At 47.9% G+C, this 18,657-nt stretch overlaps 2 protein-coding genes across 2 annotated transcripts; one reads left to right on the forward strand and one right to left on the reverse strand.

Moving 5' to 3' along the window:
• Positions 1-10,982: 10,982 nt before the first annotated feature.
• HOO65_030850 (phosphatidylinositol-specific phospholipase c) lies at positions 10,983-14,246 on the forward strand (the record flags this gene model as incomplete). Its single annotated transcript, XM_071000503.1, has 1 exon — positions 10,983-14,246. The coding sequence occupies one exon, from the start codon at positions 10,983-10,985 to the stop codon at positions 14,244-14,246; it is 3,264 nt and encodes a 1,087-aa protein (XP_070860529.1).
• A 927-nt stretch (positions 14,247-15,173) lies between these two features.
• Positions 15,174-17,557, reverse strand: HOO65_030851 (Transcription factor tau subunit sfc1; the record flags this gene model as incomplete). The annotated part of the gene is made up of 4 exons (XM_071001939.1): positions 15,174-16,705; positions 16,767-16,844; positions 16,906-17,242; positions 17,318-17,557. The coding sequence occupies 4 exons, from the start codon at positions 17,555-17,557 to the stop codon at positions 15,174-15,176; spliced, it is 2,187 nt and encodes a 728-aa protein (XP_070860530.1).
• Between the last annotated feature and the right edge of the window lie 1,100 nt (positions 17,558-18,657).

Genomic DNA, 18,657 nt, shown 5'->3' on the forward strand with positions numbered 1-18,657 from the left:
TAATCTGGCACTGTAGCAAGTACAAGCCGCCGGGTAAAACTGCACTTGCACTTGCATTTGCAACTTGCACTGCACATATAGCTGCAGTTGCGGCTACGGGAATAGCAACAGGCATGAATAGACACATGTATATACATAGATGCGTATTACGGAACCAAAGTGTCGATGACTGGGTTTTTATGTACGAACAGCACTCATATTCCTAGAATGTAGTATCCCTCGCAATCCATAGATCATAGCGAGAAGACGGCAGATTATTGCGCATTTGCTGATTTATAGAGTGCGCCCGTATTGTGCGTGTGTGATAGCCAGCACGCAAATATTACAGACACACCTGCTCTCTATAGTAGATACCTTGGCCATTTAAGCACATATACGACTTACACCAAAGCTTCCCCTGCCAGCCTATTAAACTCCCCCCCCCCCCCCCGGACAAGAAGCCCGCACTATAGGCCTTATTAGTGGGACCCAGCCGACCAATTACCCCCGAGTTTCTACTAAAGGGGGGTCTTGGAAGGAACCAAGCTCACACCTGCCACGAAAAATCCACTCTAAAGGAAAGAAGAGAACAAAAGAACAAAAGAATAAGACGTCAGCGCCCCGTTCGCCGCTTTGCTTGATTGGCTTGGCTTGGCAACTACTCTCGGTAGAATTGGTTGGTTAGTTAATTGGGCCTTCCGAGGACTCGCAAAGCCTGGGGAAATTGCCAGTTTCTTTTAGGGCTCCTTCCTGCCGTTGCTGATGTAAGTTGATCTGAGGGGGAAGTTTCACACTTGCCTGGTTGCTTCCTTCCCTTTTTCACCGCCTTGGGTTATCAGTCTTGGGACTTTTACGAAGGGCTAGGTTCTGCTCTGCTGCCTGCTTTAGGTCAGAGTAGATCATCAATTCATGCACTTCTTGTTTTTACGTACTAAGTTTGTTTGTTTGGGTAAGTTCAAGATCGTCGTCGGGCAAACAAAAGATAACCTGTATCAAAGACAAGGGAAGTACTATAAAATGCACGTACAGATAGAGAGGGGTAAGCAGTGAGGCGACAACGGAAATGTAATACGTGCCTACAACCAGCTGTACGTAGTTACATACAATTACATAAACACTGCTAACGCTGGATTCTTACTGATGCCCCCCCCCCCCTTTTTTGGTCAACTTCAACAGGTAAGGTGCATGGGAAACCCATAGATCACATCTCCTAGAATGAGGTCATACACAACTATTGGCTTTCTCTCTTACTCTCTCCATTCGGGGGCTTCCTTCTCTCCGGAGACTTTGGCCATTGCCCAGCCAGCCATGTGCTTTTATTTTCTCTTTACAGGCGATAAATAACAAGCAACCCTTGCAACTTAGGGTGTGAGGCGGCCATAAACTAGCGGTGTGATATGGGAGAGTAAACTACACTAAGATGGATATGGACAAACTCAAAATGGACATTTGGAAGAACACAACGTATCAGGGCTGTAAAGTTGGATAGGAATAATAACGTAAACAAGACCGCAAAATGGGAATGGAAACCAAAGGAAAAGTCATCTGATCCATCATGTCATTGTGCAGTAGTGTGGGTGACGGCTGGTGGTGCAGACCATAGGCAGCAAAGAAATGTAAGTTTACATCACACAGTGGCACCCCTTATCCCTTTAACGACGACAACCGGCATCCCCAAATATGTGTGTATGCCATGCTATACCTAAATCAGAACGTGTCAGGAGGCCATCCAGTTTGCCCTTGCTTAGGAAGCTGTGTGCTACATAGGCGTGCTTGCTTGTATAGCCCCTGGGTTGTGTTCTAATATCAAAACAAGATATAGATAGACACGGCACTGCAACCGGCGGCAAAAGGTACATGACATGCTCTTGGTCTTGTCTATCCAAGAAAAGCCAGCCCGGCCGGCTAGTCTCGAGGCTCATGCCACGTCTCGTTCCGCTCGGTGCATATTCTTTTCCTGAATACGATGTATGTAGACTTCACCTCCTGACAACAAGGTTGCAGCGATGAAGTTGAAGAGGTTGTTTCACAATGCACATACCACAATATGAACATAGAACACATAACAAGCCCTCCATCTGCCCTTGCCCTGTCTTTGCTTTTCTAGGATTCGGCGATGGGCAAGAAGATGGAGTCAGGGTTTATCTGCAACCTGGAAAATCCAAAGATATCACAACGCACGATAACGTGTAGCAGACGAGCAAAACCACAGGGGAATAAAAAAGTGAAAGAAAAAAAAAGAGAACAGGAGGCATAGAAAGAGACGACATTGAGGGAGAAAGGGGAAAAGAGAAAAGTGCCAAAGGAAATTTATCTTGTCCTCGTGATGTCCTTTTGTTTGTTTTCTTAGTTATAGATAGGGCATAAGGTTAGCCTGCGTTCACACCCTACGGTAATGAAAGAGGGCAAGGCCCCAGATTTGCGTTATTGAAGGGGGAAGAAGGTTGGGGATGAGAAAAGATAGACGAGGCGGAATTGGCGGGGGGGGAGAGGAAGAAAGAAAGAGAGGAGGAGGTGAAGAGAAAAGAAAGGAGACGAGAACAAGATCAAGCAAGCGACTGGCCAGAATTGAAAAAGAACAAGCTAAGAAAGACATCCTATCGGCCAACGGAGCTTATATTTGCAAAGTCCGGCTTCGTCACACACGCACGCAAAGCGCAGTATGGGGTTGTCTTCTTTGCTGCTCATACTGTTGGTTCCTAGCCTCCATCTTCGTTCTTTGAGTCTAATATCAGCCAAGCAATGGCGCAATATTCTAGGTTCTGCCCCTTGGCTTTACCCTGCTCTACTTTATCTTCTTTCTCTTTTCATCGGAACCCTTGACAGAACTATGGGAAAATAGAGACAACAAGACGGTGTGACTGTTGGAAAGCTAGCTGCAATGATTTCATTGAGCTTGCTCTAACAAGTTTCATGAAGGCTGCAAAGTTTTCTCCGTTGCCTGAATAGCTGGGTTTTCAGCCTGACTTGCACGGCGGATGTGCAATATGCACCAACATATGCATGTGTTTATGTATGCTTCTACATTCTTCTCTCTCTCACTCTCTCCCTCCCTCTCCCTCTTTCTGCCACATCTTGTTTACTCTTCTCCCCTTCCTAGACTGGGCCGTCTTGCGTTGAGATGGTTCCTTCTCGCTTACTTTTCTGTCTCTTTTCTTCTTCTTTCCGTTTACCTGATTGGGCCTATCCAAAGATGAGAAAAGAAGAAGCCACCGGCCCCCCTTGGCCAGGAGACAAGAGAAAGTGAGACAAGAGAAAGTGAGAGTCCTTCTACTTCAGAGCCTATGAAAAATGTGAGAAAAGAGATGGCAGGAGCTGCGTTGTAGGGCAGAGATCGAAGTTGGCAAACCAACAACATGCTTTTGGCCCTGATCTTGGAGCATCAATGACCATATGAAGCCGCGCTTGACGAAGAATTCCACTACATGCATCATAGGATTTGGCCTTTACAATGATGTGGCCGCTGTTGCTGCTGGGGCGGGGTCTTTTCGTCCCTATTACTCATCGTCTCTCTCTCTCTGTACCCCTCCTCCTTTACAGAATGCATGCACTATGTACACATTTATATCTAAAGACAAGACAACATCCTTGGCTGCATGCATATGCATTTACATTGCCAGCAACGTGCTGAATGAGGCAAACGGGGAGCATCGAAATATTTATGGCATCAGGGTAAAAGCGCCCTATTCTCCCACGAATAGCAGGTGATGTGCGTCGGTAGAAGCACCATGACAACATCAAATCAAAAGCGTATGCGGTAGAAAGAAGAGGGAGGGGCAGACGGGGCAACTATTACTGTATGATGGGGTAGGCAGGGAGAAAACGGGATTCCAAGCGATGTGCCCTTTTTCGTTTCACATCATTAAAAAAGGACATGCCAAAAGTGTAATAACCCTACAAAAAAAGGGAAAAAAGCAATACCAGTAGCAGTGGCCGTAGCAAGCTGTTTATTTAAGCATCCAGCAAAACTTGTCAGGTGAAGTCGCTGACTTCTCTATTAATCAGCCTAGTGGTTGTCATGGATCGCTGAAAGTTGTACAGCATTTAGTTATTGCCATCTGAGCTGGCTATAAAAAGGCAGCTACTTGAAGCCGAGTGGAAGGCGCTGTTATAAATGGAAGAAGACTCGGACTCGAGGCAGAATCGGGCCGACAAGGCTTGCTCCTGCCTTTTTTCTTCTAGAAGGAACAACAACAACCAGTAAGCTTAGCTTAGAAATGATTTCTGTTCAAACAGGGCGCTTGTTATTTTTTGTCTTCGCCCTGTTTTTGGCCCGAGTCAGTCAGGCTAGTAGTAACTTGAAGACAGGAAAGCGAATCATGTATGTGTGCATACGTTACAGAAAGTAAGCACGGAAACAATGGGCCTGCGGAAAATATCCAGTGGTCTGGTGGCATGTTGTTATCGTTGCTATCGCTGCTGTTTTTTTTTTTTTTTTTTTTTAATCCCACAAGCCCGAGTAACACTGGATCTCTTTGTGTGCAATTATTCACTGTCCGTGGTCTGATGTAAGTATGATTTTGGGCGTCTCATATCGAATAGCCCCTCCTCTCATCTTGGCGATCAGTTTGTTTATACGTCTAACCAGCCAACTATCTAGCCAGATGCATGGGGGCCTGTAACCATATATCTGTACATGTGCACAGCTGACCGAGAGAGGGAAGAGAACAACCCCCCCCCCCCCCGCCGTGCTACGTTGTGTCATTTGTAACTTTACGAAAGTACATATGTGCGAATAGGCCAAGAGACTGACTGGCCGTCGGTGATAGGCTGCCTCAAGTATACTTAAAGAAACTGTGACGCGGGGCAGACTCGAATGCATGTGTACTAACGCCCCATCTGGAGACCTGATACCTATGGTTGGCTCAAACGGGCAGGCTAGACAATAGGAAGCAAGGGTTCCATGGATAGGGGGTTGAAGCTATCGAAGCCTCCCTCCCTATACGATACTTTGATAGCATTCTTTTTTTTTTCATTATTTTCCTCCCATGGGCAAGACAAAATGCAGCAGCAACAGAAAACAGAAATTCAGGCCGAATACAGCCCACATGCAATCAGTGTTGTCGTGGTTTATTTTGCGCTCCTCTCTTGTATTATCATTACCCTTTTCAGCTTACCCAAACCGTTGCTTTTCTCCAACCAACAAATTACGTCATTTGTTGGAACGACACTTCTAGCAAGGGTAGTGAAAAAGGAGAGCCCGTATTTCACTTTGGCCATTCATCCGGCACTGTGGGAAAGGAGGTGAGTCGTGAGGCAAACAAAAACACTGCAAATCAGGGCCAGAGGAATGCGTCTTTCTGTAGCAGAGGAGGAAAACATGAAGTTTTGTTGGTAGCTGTCAAAGACGTGTAGATGTTTCATGCATGCCTTGGATAGGGCCTATTAGAACTAAGGAGAGGAGGGGGAAAGAAAAAGAAAGAAAGAAAAACCTTCTTCGCCATTAACTAACCAGGCGTCCCCCTTGTGCCTTTTTTATTTTCCTTGTTTTATTTCTTTTTCTTCTTCCTCGTTTGGCCCAATGTACCAGCAACACGGTTTTGGAACGGGAAGACAACCAACAAAAGAAAATAAAGGACAAGGGCGGTTCCGTTGTGACGGAACTTCTTGTAATGATCGACAGCGAGGGTTTGGGACAAGATTGATCATGGATAATCTTCCTGTATGGCTTTTTGGTGAATTTTTTATGCTTTTTTTTTTTTTTTTTTTTTTTTCCTTCTTCTTTTTTTAATCAAGCGAGCTAGATGCTTGAATGGCTCCTGTTTGCGAGGGTGAAGAGAAGAAAAAGAATGAACAAAAAACTGAGTGAGAAAAAGACCGCAGGTTGGTGGGCTCGCTCAGCCGTGGTCCTCTTCCCATCCCACCGGACCAAGGTCGATCCGTTCGGCCCAAATATTCTCTTTGTTCTTGTTTGTTGTTGGGAAATTCCCTTTCCTTTCTCCCTTTTTCTCTCAGCTAATCAATCACCTTAATAATACCCCCAATAACAGTGACGTCGACGGACATGCACACAGACGGCACAGAGCGCGGGCAAGGCAATATGTGCCACCGACTCCAAGCCAAACCTACCTACTGCCATCAAGCTTTGTGTTTGCACTTTGATTCGCCTTTCTGGCCTGCTTATGAGGATTTCCTTGTTTGGTTAAGCCCACCACACAGACGGCAAAATAGAAGAGCGCAAGAACAAAAGAAGGGAAGAAGGAAAAAAAAAAAAATTAAAAGATATATCTGCAAAATGCAACACTCAGACCCTCTCGTTCTTTGACCGCGATTGCAAGTGGGCTCAGACCTGTGCTCGTTCTTCTCCATAATCTTCTTGTTTCCCCCTTTGTCAACCCAACTGGAGAGGGGCTGTTGCTGCTTTCTTGTAAAGTGTGCGTGCACAACAAAAGCAACGAGGCGCAGAGCGTGCAGAAGCCATTCAGGCGTAAAAGCGCAGATTCTGTATGAGACTAAGTAGGCTTGTGGGCTGAGGCATGGCTGTTCCACGTCAGAGCAAGTCGATATGCCCGTGGTTTATTTTTGGCCGTCTTTCTTCTCCCGTCAGCTGTAGATGGCTCACCGCAGGAGGCTCATGAGACAGAAAGGCACAGCTCCTTGTCCCATGCCAAAATCCGGCCTTGAAACATGTGTATCTACACACACTAGGGTTAGGGTTCACGAGGGGAAACACTGTCACGTGCATCCCATGCCCTCTCTTCTTCGTCGCCGCCGCCGCCGCCACCTTTCCTCAATTCTGGCAGCAAAAAAAAACCTGTTTCTACAATGTTTCCATTCTTTTTAGGATCCTGATCCTTTTGCTGCTCAATACGTCACATGACGGACCAAAAAAAGGAAATCAGGAGTCTGGGAGGGAAGCCAATACTGATAGTGGCCAAGACGAGCCAATTATACGTGTGCAGGCACCAACCAAGCTTGATTTGAGGTGAGTCTTGTAGAACCCAGCCCTAGGTTTCTGTTCTATTCCTTTAGAGAATGTCAAACATGCAAACACCCAGAAATAGCATTCTGCCAAAACACTAACATCTAAAACAACTACAACAATAGCCATCGGCATAGACAAGAGATAATCTTGGTTATTCTGGGTTGAAACTTGTTCCACTGGCCTCTTTTTTTTTTTCGCTCTTCACGGCTAGGCAAACAGGAAACCTGCACGATTTGGTTTTTGCCTATAGTGGATGGGAAGGGCGTGTGCCACCTGCTGCCCAAGTCTTATATATATAGCCTTGGTGGACTTTGCCGTGTTACAGGTCTTGACACCCTCAGAGCACCTAGTGGCAGCAAGACGTCCGTGACGCAGTCTTGGATGACGAATGAAGCTTTTTTTTCCCTTGCTGTTTCTTTTTATTCGGATGGAAGGCCGAGTCCAAGCCCCCAAAGCTCATGTTCCCGGATTAACATGACTTGGTTGTGCCGTGCCGTGGGTTGTGTGGCTATGGGGGGGGGGGGGGGGGGTGAGCTTCTGTGACCTGTGACTTCTCGCTGGTCTAAATAGCCAGATGTTTTGTCACTAGATTCCATATTCGTTGGTGTTTTGGTTTATTTGTAGAGCATATGATATGGGGTGATATGTATTAACCCGTCGGTATACCGAATAAGCAAGGATGGGGCCGTGTGTTTTCCAGACCTTCTATCTTTGCGACATGGCCCGTCCACTTGCCGGCCTCGATGACGGGTGATGCAATGAAGAGCGAGTGAGGGATGCAATTCTCGAACTTGTAGAGGGCAGGATATGCAATATGCGATGTGCCCTATGTAGAAAGGGCTATAGCACATAGCATCACGGCTTTGCTAGCCTCCTTTGGGCCTATTAGGCCACTACTGCCGGCTCAGAACAAATGGGGAAAATTCGCAGAAAATTTAAAGAATAATGAGACAACAATCCGAGAAAAGAAAACAAGAAAAAAAAGCCAGCCAGGGAGGAAGGGGGCTTCCCCCTACCCCTTCAGAATTTGGAGAAGTCGAATGCCGCTGGGAGAGGGGCCCCTGTATCAGTAATGTTGCCTCGCTCTGATGCCCCCTGTATTTCTTGAGTTGCCGGAGCTGCTACAGGGGAGCCTCAGTGGGGGGGGAGAGGGCGGTTTCCAGCCCAGCGAGCTATAGTGTGATGTCGTCTAGAGATGGGAGCCGGAGCAAGCAGAGCTTAGATAGAGGGTCATTGTTTCGCTGCGTATTCCCGTCGGTGCCTCTCTACCGCATTCTGTCTTGCGCATGTCGCGCCGCTGCATCAACCTTACTGTCACTCGTCAATGACTTAACCCAGCATAAATATCCACCCCCCCTTTTTGACGCCCACTCCGTTAGTGGTCCTTATTTTCACCCCCCTCCAAGTTACTGCCTCCCCCCCCCCCCCCTGGTATCATCATACATTTGACGGAATTTTGACTGAACCTTGCTCTTCCCACTGACTACAGAGAAAAAAAGTGTGCAGTGCTGTAAGCTATTTGTGTGGGTTTGATACATACAGAGCTTGCAGTACGTGATTTATAACCGCTGGGCTCAGGAGCTGGAATTGGGGCGGGATGGGGGCTCGCTGGGTATCTTATGGGCGTTTCCCCAAAAGACGTGAACACGGATGTAGTTTACGCGCCGGAAAGCGGAATAGAACAGAGTCGTAAAGTCGTAAAGGCGCTCAGTCACTCATTGCCTTTGCGATGCCGTTTACACACAATTATGCTGTCTGTGTATGTGTCTGTGGGTGTGGGCTGGCTGGATGGCTGGCTGGCTTGTTGTCTCTTTCTGTCTGTGGGCAGAGGGGCCAAGAAAAGAGCAGGCGAAGAAGAAGTGTGTACAAGAGCTCCCCTTTCTTGTTTTTTTGTTTTCTTGTTGGCTCTTCCCTCTTCCCTCCCCCCCCCCCCTTCGCTGTTTTTTGACCTATGCCCGCCATCTCCTTAGCTCCTTTGTTTCTTGGAGCTTTCCTTTGCAGCTTTGGGCTGACAGTGAGACATTGGCAACCTGCTGTACCTTTTTCTTTTTCGCTGGTTATATTTTGCTAGAAAAATACGGCGAATGTGATGCTGATGGGGCTCTAGTCACTTGCGCTGACGCTGAAATTGCAATCAATAAACCCGGCATGATTTATCTTTTTTTTTATCGTTTTCTTCTTTTTTTCGTCTCCTTCCCTGGTAATTGCAATTTTCTCTGCACCACGTACATGAAGACAAGACAAGATGTAAAGTGATGGGAGCAGTAGTTGCCTTACTGAGTTCTTTTAATTCCTGCTTAATTCCCGTATTTTCTTCTTTCCCTGATAGCTGGCGTCGGCACTAAGCAAAGGAAAGCGAAGTCATAGCAGTTGCGTCCATATCGCATGGACTTGCGTTTGCACCTGCCCATCCCATGGGTACACATTCGAGTTACTGTGCATTTCCATATGTATATATAGAGTCCCGTAACTGCTCTTTCCACACATGAGAACTCGTCTTATCATTTCCATTATCTTCCTGTTCGATCCATTTCGAAGCCTTTCCATCTCCGTTTGTATCTGATTGGGCCTGTGGGTATTTGAGGCTGTCGTGTCTTTTTTCTTCCTCTTTATTACCTTCCTTTGGCCTTGCTGTCTTTTTGTCCTGTTCTGCTTTGCTGTGCTTTGCTGTGCTTTGCTGTGCTGTGCTGTGCTGTGCTGTGCTTTGCTCTGCTCTGCTCTGCTCTGCTCTGCTTTGCTCTGCTCTGCTCTGCTCTGCTCTGCTCTGCTTTGTCTGGCCTTTCTGGCTTGCTCTGTCCGTCATCAGGGTTCCTGCCTGTTCGTTTCACCTAGGCCGCCTAACCTAATCACGTCTCGCCTTTGCCACCTTTATTAGAGCTCACTTCCATAAACAAGCTAGCATTACTTTTTGCTGTATGCTAAGCTAAGCTCAGACAAGCAAGCCCTTTGGAGCAGGAAAAAGTCTTCCCCTATATTGGCCCTACTTTTCTATTTTCTTATTTTATTTTATTTTTACCTTTTTTTCTTTTCTCTCGTCTTCTTTTGTTCCCCTTCCCCCCCCCCCCCCCCTTACCTCTGGTCGCCTGTCTGTGTGGGCTTTTTTGATTTTCTCTTTTTTCCTCTGGCCTGACCAAGCTTATCCTCACACCTTTTTCTTGTTGCTCGGCTTTTCCCTTCCTACAGACGGATTTATATTTGCTGCCTTTCTCTTGCCGGCCTGCTATTGCGTTTTGACTAGAGCCCTTCTTCGTTCTTTCATTCTCCTTGTGCTTGCTTGTGTATCACCTTCGTGACGCATTCGTATAAGACAACGGTCCTGGTCCTTTTTTTCTATATTTTTTTTCCTCCTCAACGACCCTTCAACCTTTCCCACGCATTATACCACTCTATTTTCCCTTCCCTTTTCTTTCCCTTTGGTCTTGTTTTTTCGGTTATTATTATTATTCTTTTCTCTCTCTTTTCAGCTGCTATGACAGATGCGCGCTGAAGGATTTCTTTCGTCACTTTCGCACTTCAGTACCACCAGTAGCATCAAGTCTTGACGACTATCTCTCCCTTTCTTCATTCTCCTCTTTCTCTCTCCTGCTGTCCATCTTCTTCTTTCTCCCTCTTATACACACCCTATCGCGAGAAAAAAGGAATCAACCCAACACCTCTATGCATCCATCTCACCGCCAATCTCGAGGTGTTGCATCGACTTGATCGTCATCGTTCCGTCATAGCCGGCATTCGTCAAGCATACACAGTTATTATCTTACAATTCACCTGGAAATCCGGCTACAACTACGCCTCGCATATTCTGTACACCAGGCCATCCAAATCCCGGCGCCTTCTGCTTTCCTTTCCTCTCTATCATTTGCGGTCCTCTACACCTCAGTCCACCCCTCCCACCCCCCCTCCCTCACTGTCCTTCCTTAACTCTCACATGATGCCATGCCATTTATAACAGCCTGAACGCACTCATTTTTTTTTCTTTTACTTCTGGCAAATCCACTCCTTTGTAGTCTTCAGCTCTGCGAGCTGTGCCTACCAAAAATATCACTTCTAATCTATCCATCCGCCTTCCCTTACCTTCACAATGCTCTCAGATTCAATACCCCCTTCACTGCCGCACTTCGGACTGGTCCAAGTGCCTTCAAGCGCTTCAAGCTCGCGGCCTTCTACCCAAGCCGAGTCTACCTTTACGTCTTCATTCACCACAACAAATACGTCATGCGACAGCTCCCCATCAATCTCGCCAGAGCTAAAGCCCACTGTCTGCTCTGAGGAGAAGGATGTGCTTTCTATTGCGCCCCTTTCAGAAGCTCCGCGCCTAAATGGCCACTCGCCGGTGTCTAGTCCGAAGCCGTCGCCGTCGCCGCCTTCTATGGCTTCGCTAACACCCGTGCCGTCAACTACCTCTTCTGCTGCATCATCGAGCTCCTCTGCAGCCCGCTTTCAGGCCCCACCGCCTTACCCTTCTTACCAGACCTGTAATACCTATTGCCACGCAGTTTCTGCTAAGAATCAACCTGAGCAAAACAAGCTTATCCGTCGCTTCTCAAATCGTACCAAAACCTTTCGTAGCCGCAACTCGTCCGTTCCAGCATCTAGCAGAGAAACGAGTCTTGGCCCTGCCCTGGCTCGCAACGCCAGTGGTCGTGCTAGCTCGCCTCACCTAAACCGCAGCGTCACCGATAAAGATAGTTGCTACCCCAGTGACACTGAGGACTCTATATCTGATCCTGAGGCGATTTACGAAAACCCTGGCGAACCTTCCAAGTTCTCCTCTGTTTATCCCCAGCATCTCGTTGAAGGCGTCTCTGCGCACAAAGTATCCAAAAAGAGACGCAAAAAAGTATCCTTTTCTGCCGACCCCCAATCAGGCGCCATTATATATGTAGGAGAGAGTAAGAAGCGTAGAGTCATCCCCATTGACAACATTGACCAAGTCCGCTATGGCTCCGACACGGACCAGTATCGCACCGAGCTTGGTGCTACGCCTGCAGATGCTGATGTGTGGCTGACATTGATTTGCTCAATGGAAAAGTCCAGAACCAAGATCATCCACATGGTCTTCCAAAGTGCAAAGACACTGAATGAATGGGCCCTAACACTTGCCTCAATCATGCGCCACCGCGAGCAGGAGATGGTTTTATTGATGTCGTTCAACGAGCGTGCTGTTGCTGATATCTGGATAAAGGAGGCTGCCTCCCTTGGGGTTACCGACACAAACGAGCTCGAGGTTTTTGCCCTGCCCTTCGACAACATCGAGAAGCTCTGCCGCGTGCTGCACATCCATGTACCTCGCCGCCAGCTATTTGTCTACTTTGAGCTTTGCGACACTGAAAAGGCGGCTAACATAACCTACCATCAATTCCGGGAACTCTTGGACCTGATCCGCGCGCAAAACCCCGTCAGCTACATCTACCGCGAGGTGATCACAGACCCGGAAAAACAAAAGCTTGGAATGACCAGACCAGAGTTTTTTGATTTTATCCGCAACTGCCAGCGCGAGAGGGTTGATGGCCCATTCGAGAAATACTGGAACGGCGTTTTCAAGACATATGCCACCACTCGCCAAAACAGCTTGCGCTTCACGGAAATCAGCATGTACAACTTCCTGCGCTCAAAACACAACGTTACCCTGAAAAAGCCCGAACCTGCTACAATGGACCAGCCTATGAATCGCTACTTCATCTCTAGCTCGCACAATACCTATCTGCTCGGTCGTCAAATTGCAGGCTCCTCTAGCGTTGAAGGGTACATCTCCGCCCTGATTGGAGGCTGCCGCTGCGTGGAGATTGACTGCTGGGATGGCCCTAACGGAACCCCCCAGGTGCTTCATGGCCGCACATTGACTTCTGCTGTCTCCTTTGAGAGCTGCATCACTAGTATCAACAAGTGGGCGTTTTACGCTTCCCCGTACCCGCTCTGGATCTCGCTTGAGGTACACACAAATCCTACTCAGCAAGCTCGCATGGTCCAAATAATGAAAGATATTTTTGGCCCCCTTCTTGTTACTGAGCCCCTTGATCCCATGTCCCACACACTTCCCTCCCCCGAGGAGCTCATGGGCCGCATTATCATCAAGGTTAAAAAGCCTGTTGTCAAAGACGATCATCGCCAGGGAATTGATATCAAGACGCGCCGGCGCGGCAACAGTCTGACCTCCAGCTCCCCCTCCCACCCTCTTGGCGAAATCACCATGACCCCGTCACACTCGATGCCGCCCAGCCCTGTTCTTCAGCCCGTTGGTCGGGCCAAGACAATGCCTATGTCCGGCCGCGGTCTAGACATTGGATCGTACTACAACTTATCCCATGAGTCAGACAGCTCTTCGGAAACCAGCACTGAAAACAAAACTGTCAAGGTTTTAGGCGATCTGGGAGTCTACTGCACTGGTGTGAAGTTCCGTGGCTTCGAGTCCCCCGAAGCCAAGGCTTTCAACCACATCTTCTCATTCAAGGAAGACAGCTTCGAGAAGTGTAGCCGCACGAAGGATCTCAAGCGCGCTATGGAGACGCACAATCGCAATTATCTCATGCGTGTCTATCCGAGCCAGTTCCGAGTCACGTCCAACAATTTTGACCCCATAGTCTATTGGCGCCGCGGTGTACAGATGGCTGCCCTTAACTGGCAAACCTTTGATCTCGGTATGCAGCTCAACCGTGCCATGTTCTCCGGGGGCAACGATGGGACTGGCTATGTTCTGAAGCCCCCCTCTCTGCTCCAACAGGAGATCCCCTCGCATACTCAGCCGCCTAACCATCATGAGCGCAAGGAAATCAGCATGACGTTAAATGTGATTTCAGTCCAGCAGCTCATCTGCCCCCCTGGTGTTCGTGTCATGAACCCCTATGTGGAAATCGAAGTATTTCATGCTAGCGATCCCAGGTATAAGACCAATGCCGACTATCTGGTCAAGGAAGACATGGTTGCCACCCAGAAGCACCGCACCCGCATTATTAGCGACAATGGCTACGACCCTCGCTTCCAAACCGCCTTCCAGATTGAGCTCACAACGCGCCACGAAGAGCTTGTCTTCATCCGTTTCAGCGTCAAGCTCTCGCCTGATACTAACAGCTATCCGACGAAAGAAACCGCTCCTATCGCGGTGTACATGGCCAAAATGATCAACCTCAACAACGGCTACCGTCTTTTGCCTCTGTGGGACCGCAAGGGCGCTCAGTTTCTTTTCTCCAACATTATCTGCCACATACGTCTCAACTACATACGGCCCATCACTGTCATTTCTGAATCTCCGCAGATAGAAAATCGGTCGGGCTTGCGCAAGGTCTTTGGACGCAGCGGCAACAACAGCACAGCAACTAGTCCTCGGTCGACGACTGAGAAAGAATAAAACGCGCATTAGAGCTGCCTCTTTCTGCTTGTCGATCTTTGTTTTCATATACATCTCTCGTTTCTTCATGACGACCTGGCGCAAAACATTCTTTTTTTTTTTTTTTATCATCTCTTTTCCCTAAAGTTCCCTTCTTTCTACGACACGACCACTTATAGACTTTTGCCTTTTGTTTTTTCCTTTAATTTCTTTCTACTTCTTGCTTTTCCGCATCTCATTTTTTTCTTTTCTATACACAAATCACTGGCGTTGGGGCACCAAAAGATCTTTACACACGTTGACGAAGCAGATATCCATCATCATTCAACATCTATTTTTGCATCGTCATTCTTCGGCTTTTTACTTTCTTCACATACTCGGGAATTTCTTCTTTTTCTTCTCCTTTCTTTTGGTTACCTTTCAGCCCAGATTTGACATCATGCTGGCTATACTATTTATTTGGAAGAAAGATTTATTTTATTCTATTCCCTCCCCTAACCTTTCACTTCCATTTCTTCTGTGTCATTTCTGGATGATATGACTGCTTTGTTTTCCTTGCATACTGGGTTCATGTACGTACGTGTGTGTCTCCTATTAATCGCGCACGTGACTCGTTTATCCATTCTCTTCTTTCTTTTTTATTCTGTCTCGTTATTTCCTTCTTAGTTCACTGCTATTAGTCTTGCTCTTTGTCGGTGTTTGTCTTGCTTCGCGTTGAATTACTGAGGCTCGGTTTGATTTACATGTGCATCTAAACGCCCGTCTTGTTAGGGTTTGGCTGGCGTTTTTTCTCTTTGTCTCTTGAGTCTTGTTCACTGCTTGCTTTTCGTTTCCCAAGTTCCCATTACCATACCCCCTATTTTTGAGTAGAATATATATATATTTAATTAGTTCTCACTGATAATCTTCCCACCCACAGAGTGCATGGACGTGTTGTCGTTGTATTGGTTAGTCCTCCGTGTCAGGCGACCTAGGGTGGAGTAGCCGAGGGTCAATCTGCATAGCAAAGTCTTTGTAGTTGCTTCGGGCGTTTTCTCTCTCCCCATCCACACTACCACCCTCGCCCCTATCATCGTCCTGCTCATCGTCCTGCTCATCGTCTTCGTCGTCGTCTTCGTCGTTGTATTCTTCCTCGTCGTTGATGTCATAGAGCTCGTCCTCATCATGCATGCCAGTCCTGTTTCCCATACGGCTATAATCCGCAGCATAGTTTGTGGGGGGATAGGGGTAGGGATATGACTGGGGCGAGTGATAGGCGCCCGATTGGTGCATTTCCATGTCCGTATCAACATCCATCGCCTGCCCGCCGGATCCAGCGCTGTAGTGCACCTGGGCAGACATCTTTCTGTAACTGCCGGACGCATACACCGAGTCATTATCAGCCTTCATGCCGTCATCATCATCGTCCTCTTCCTCGTCTTCTCCTTCATCCTCGTCGTCTTCCTCGTCATCCTCGCCCGGCATGGTGATGGCCTTCTCAGCCTTGTTCTTGACAGTGATGTTCTGTTTATTGCGTACAGCGCGCGTGTTGTTCTTGTAACGACTGCCACGCATGATCTTGAGCTCGTCCTCTGTTAGGTTCAGTGATGGGAGTTTTATGCTAATGTAGCTACCAGGCGGAGGCGTTTCGTCACGTGTAGCATGGATCATCTCAAAGGCACCGGCGTCAAGCTGACGGTTGAAGCGGATAGCAAGCAGTTTGCACTTCATGACAGCCTTAGCCTTAGCCCATAACCCCTGATGAAACCAGCCGCTGCCTGTAATATCACACGTGGGCCGCACGGCTGCATCGGAAAACATATGTGCCAACATTGGGTCCGTGATGTCGCAGACCTGCCATAATTTTCCGTTGGAGTAGAAAGTCTGGCCATCAAATATGTGGCTGGTGGAGCTGTCTTCGACATAAACGAGCTGATGGCCCTTGCGGATGGCATGCCATGTTTTCTTGTCAGTCCCGCTGTGCACAAAGGGCAGCTTGAAGAACATGGTTTGGTAGATGCGGTATTTGGGGTCTTTGCGAGGATCGACGCCGTACGCAATGACGGCATCCTTGAAAGGCCCGCCTTTGAATTGGTAGGCAGTGTAGGAGATATACTTTTTCAACACGTTCCATGTCTTAATCTTTTTGCCGAGTCGGTTGAGCAGTGAACGGCGCGTCCATATGGGCCGTTCGGCAAAGGCAACATCCAAATCCTGCATCAGGTCGGCCATGACGGGGTCCGTCAGATCAGGTGGCATACGGGGGGCCGTGGGCACGTTTTCCACTGTAGGCTTGACGAAATGGCCAACCATAACAGCTGCTGTAATATTCATGACCCGTTCCTCACCGCCCTCGTCTCGAACAGCTCGGACGTAGGGGTTCTGCTCATAGTTGTAGTTGAACGGCAGCGTCATATGGGTAAATGTAGGAGGCGGAATGATGTCAGCATTGGTTGAGCGGTCAAGGCCGGGTGTGAACTTGAAGTTCTTGATTTTGTTAACTATCATGAGGGGTTAGTGAGAAACATAAACCGGGAGACTCAAAAGATGAACATGACATACCATCGCCTGTTAAGATATCCTGGGAAAATCGCTTTGTAAAGTCGGAGTGCGAGGCTTCCCAACTAAAATCCGCCAGACCTACAAGTCGTCAGTCTCCTATTCATTACTAGTGCTTTTTTTTTTTACACGCTATACGTACCCCTATATCTATGTGTGTGTCTTATCATGCCCACGGCCTCAACATGATAACTGTCAGCGTTATCTTGAAGTCGTCTTCTCAGAGTTTTCGGGTGATCTAGGCGACCATACGAGCGGTTGTTCCCTGTGGCCTCAGGTAGGGTGTCTTCTACTACAGCCTGCCCAGCATCCTCAAAAGGCCCATCAGTCCCTCGCCTTCGTTTGCGACCTGTCCGCTTTGGAACTGTCACTTTTAATAGAACATTGTGGGTGGAGGCGTTGTGTGATAGGATAGGCGGCATATATGGGCTATCGGGATTCAAGTAAAGCTGGAGAGAGTTTCTGTTGGGTTCCAAGATCTAGTAGTCCTTTTGTTAGTCCCCGTCTCACACACATAACCTAGATGCTTCATCTTAATGGCACATAGGCCTTACATCTGGGAACGAAGGTGTGCGGCCAAAGGCACCCCGCGCTCGTTCAATATTGAGCACAACCATAGGCACCTCGACCGCCCCAAGCCTCCGCGGCTGGATAGTGTAGCTTGGAGCCCCTCTATCGGGAGCCGAGTGATATTCATTCCCAAAGAGTGGTAAGGACAAGCCTTTAGACTCGCGCTCATCCATAACAGACGGCGCATCCTCATGGGGGGAGTGTGGCGGCACAGGCGAAGACATCTCAACATGAAAGAAGCAGCTAAATCAGGCCCGACATGTCAATATCTAGCTAGACGGTTGAGAGAGCAGACTTTTGTAGAGCAAACGGACTTGCTTTGCTTTGAATTATTGCCAGCTGTCGTAAGCGTTTGCTAGATGCCGTGACAGATGTCGACAGCTGTCACATCTATCGAGACTGTTTGGCCTCTGATTCTACCTGAGATTGTAAGCTTATAGTATTAACTACGGGCTTCAACTGCCTTCTAGTAGTCCGTACGCCTCTTCACCGTCACCTACTATTCCCATTGTGCTGTGTTGGGCTCACTGCAGCCCCTGAGTCTCTACTTACTGTTGGCAACCGGCACTTCACCAGCCAGCCGTCAAAGCGCACAAACCAAGTTCTCCAATTTAGAGCTTTAGTGCTGGAGCTGTGTGGAGCTCTTTGTTTTGTTTGTTTCGCCCACCCAGGGTAATGCTTTCGGACCAAAACAGTGAGTTATATAGGACGAAAGTACAAAAGCTTCCGCCAATTACTATTATATATTTTTTGGCGCCATATTTTACCAGCTACCTGTCAGTGTGCTGCTGTCTCTCCCTGCCTTTTTCTGCGTCGCAATCCCCGACCCTAAACCCTAGTATGACGGTTGCCTTCTAGTCTGTCCTGCCGCTTTTGTCCACCCCTCTCTTTCCTCCGCCATTGCTACCCTCCTATTGGTTGGTTTCGTCTACTTCCAATCAGTAGAGCGCCTCTCCTCCTCTGCCTTGTTTTTGGTTGCTTGGCTATTTTTGTTTCGCCTCACTGCAAGCTGTGCTTTTTTTTTTTTTTTTTTTTTTTTTTGTTTATGTCCTTGCTTCGCTTTCTTTGTTTCTTTCCTACTTCTTTTCCTAGTCCTCATTTGCTGCTCCGTGCCCGTCATTCCTTCGAGTCGCTAAATTATTCTCTTGTATTCATTTCCATCCTCGGCCATTTCACAACGACTTACCTTGACAGCCTCTTTTGCTGTGTGTCTTGTTCTTCTCTTGATCGGTTAATTACTGCACGCCCGTTCCTTAACATAATTGAGCTTGCCAAGGTGTTTCCAGTGGCTTACCGTTTTTGAAGCTTTTCCTCTTCTCTCGTT

This window comes from Ceratocystis lukuohia (genome assembly GCF_044167205.1).
Source record: "Ceratocystis lukuohia strain C4212 chromosome Unknown Supercontig3_pilon, whole genome shotgun sequence".
Lineage (NCBI taxonomy): Eukaryota > Fungi > Ascomycota > Sordariomycetes > Microascales > Ceratocystidaceae > Ceratocystis > Ceratocystis lukuohia.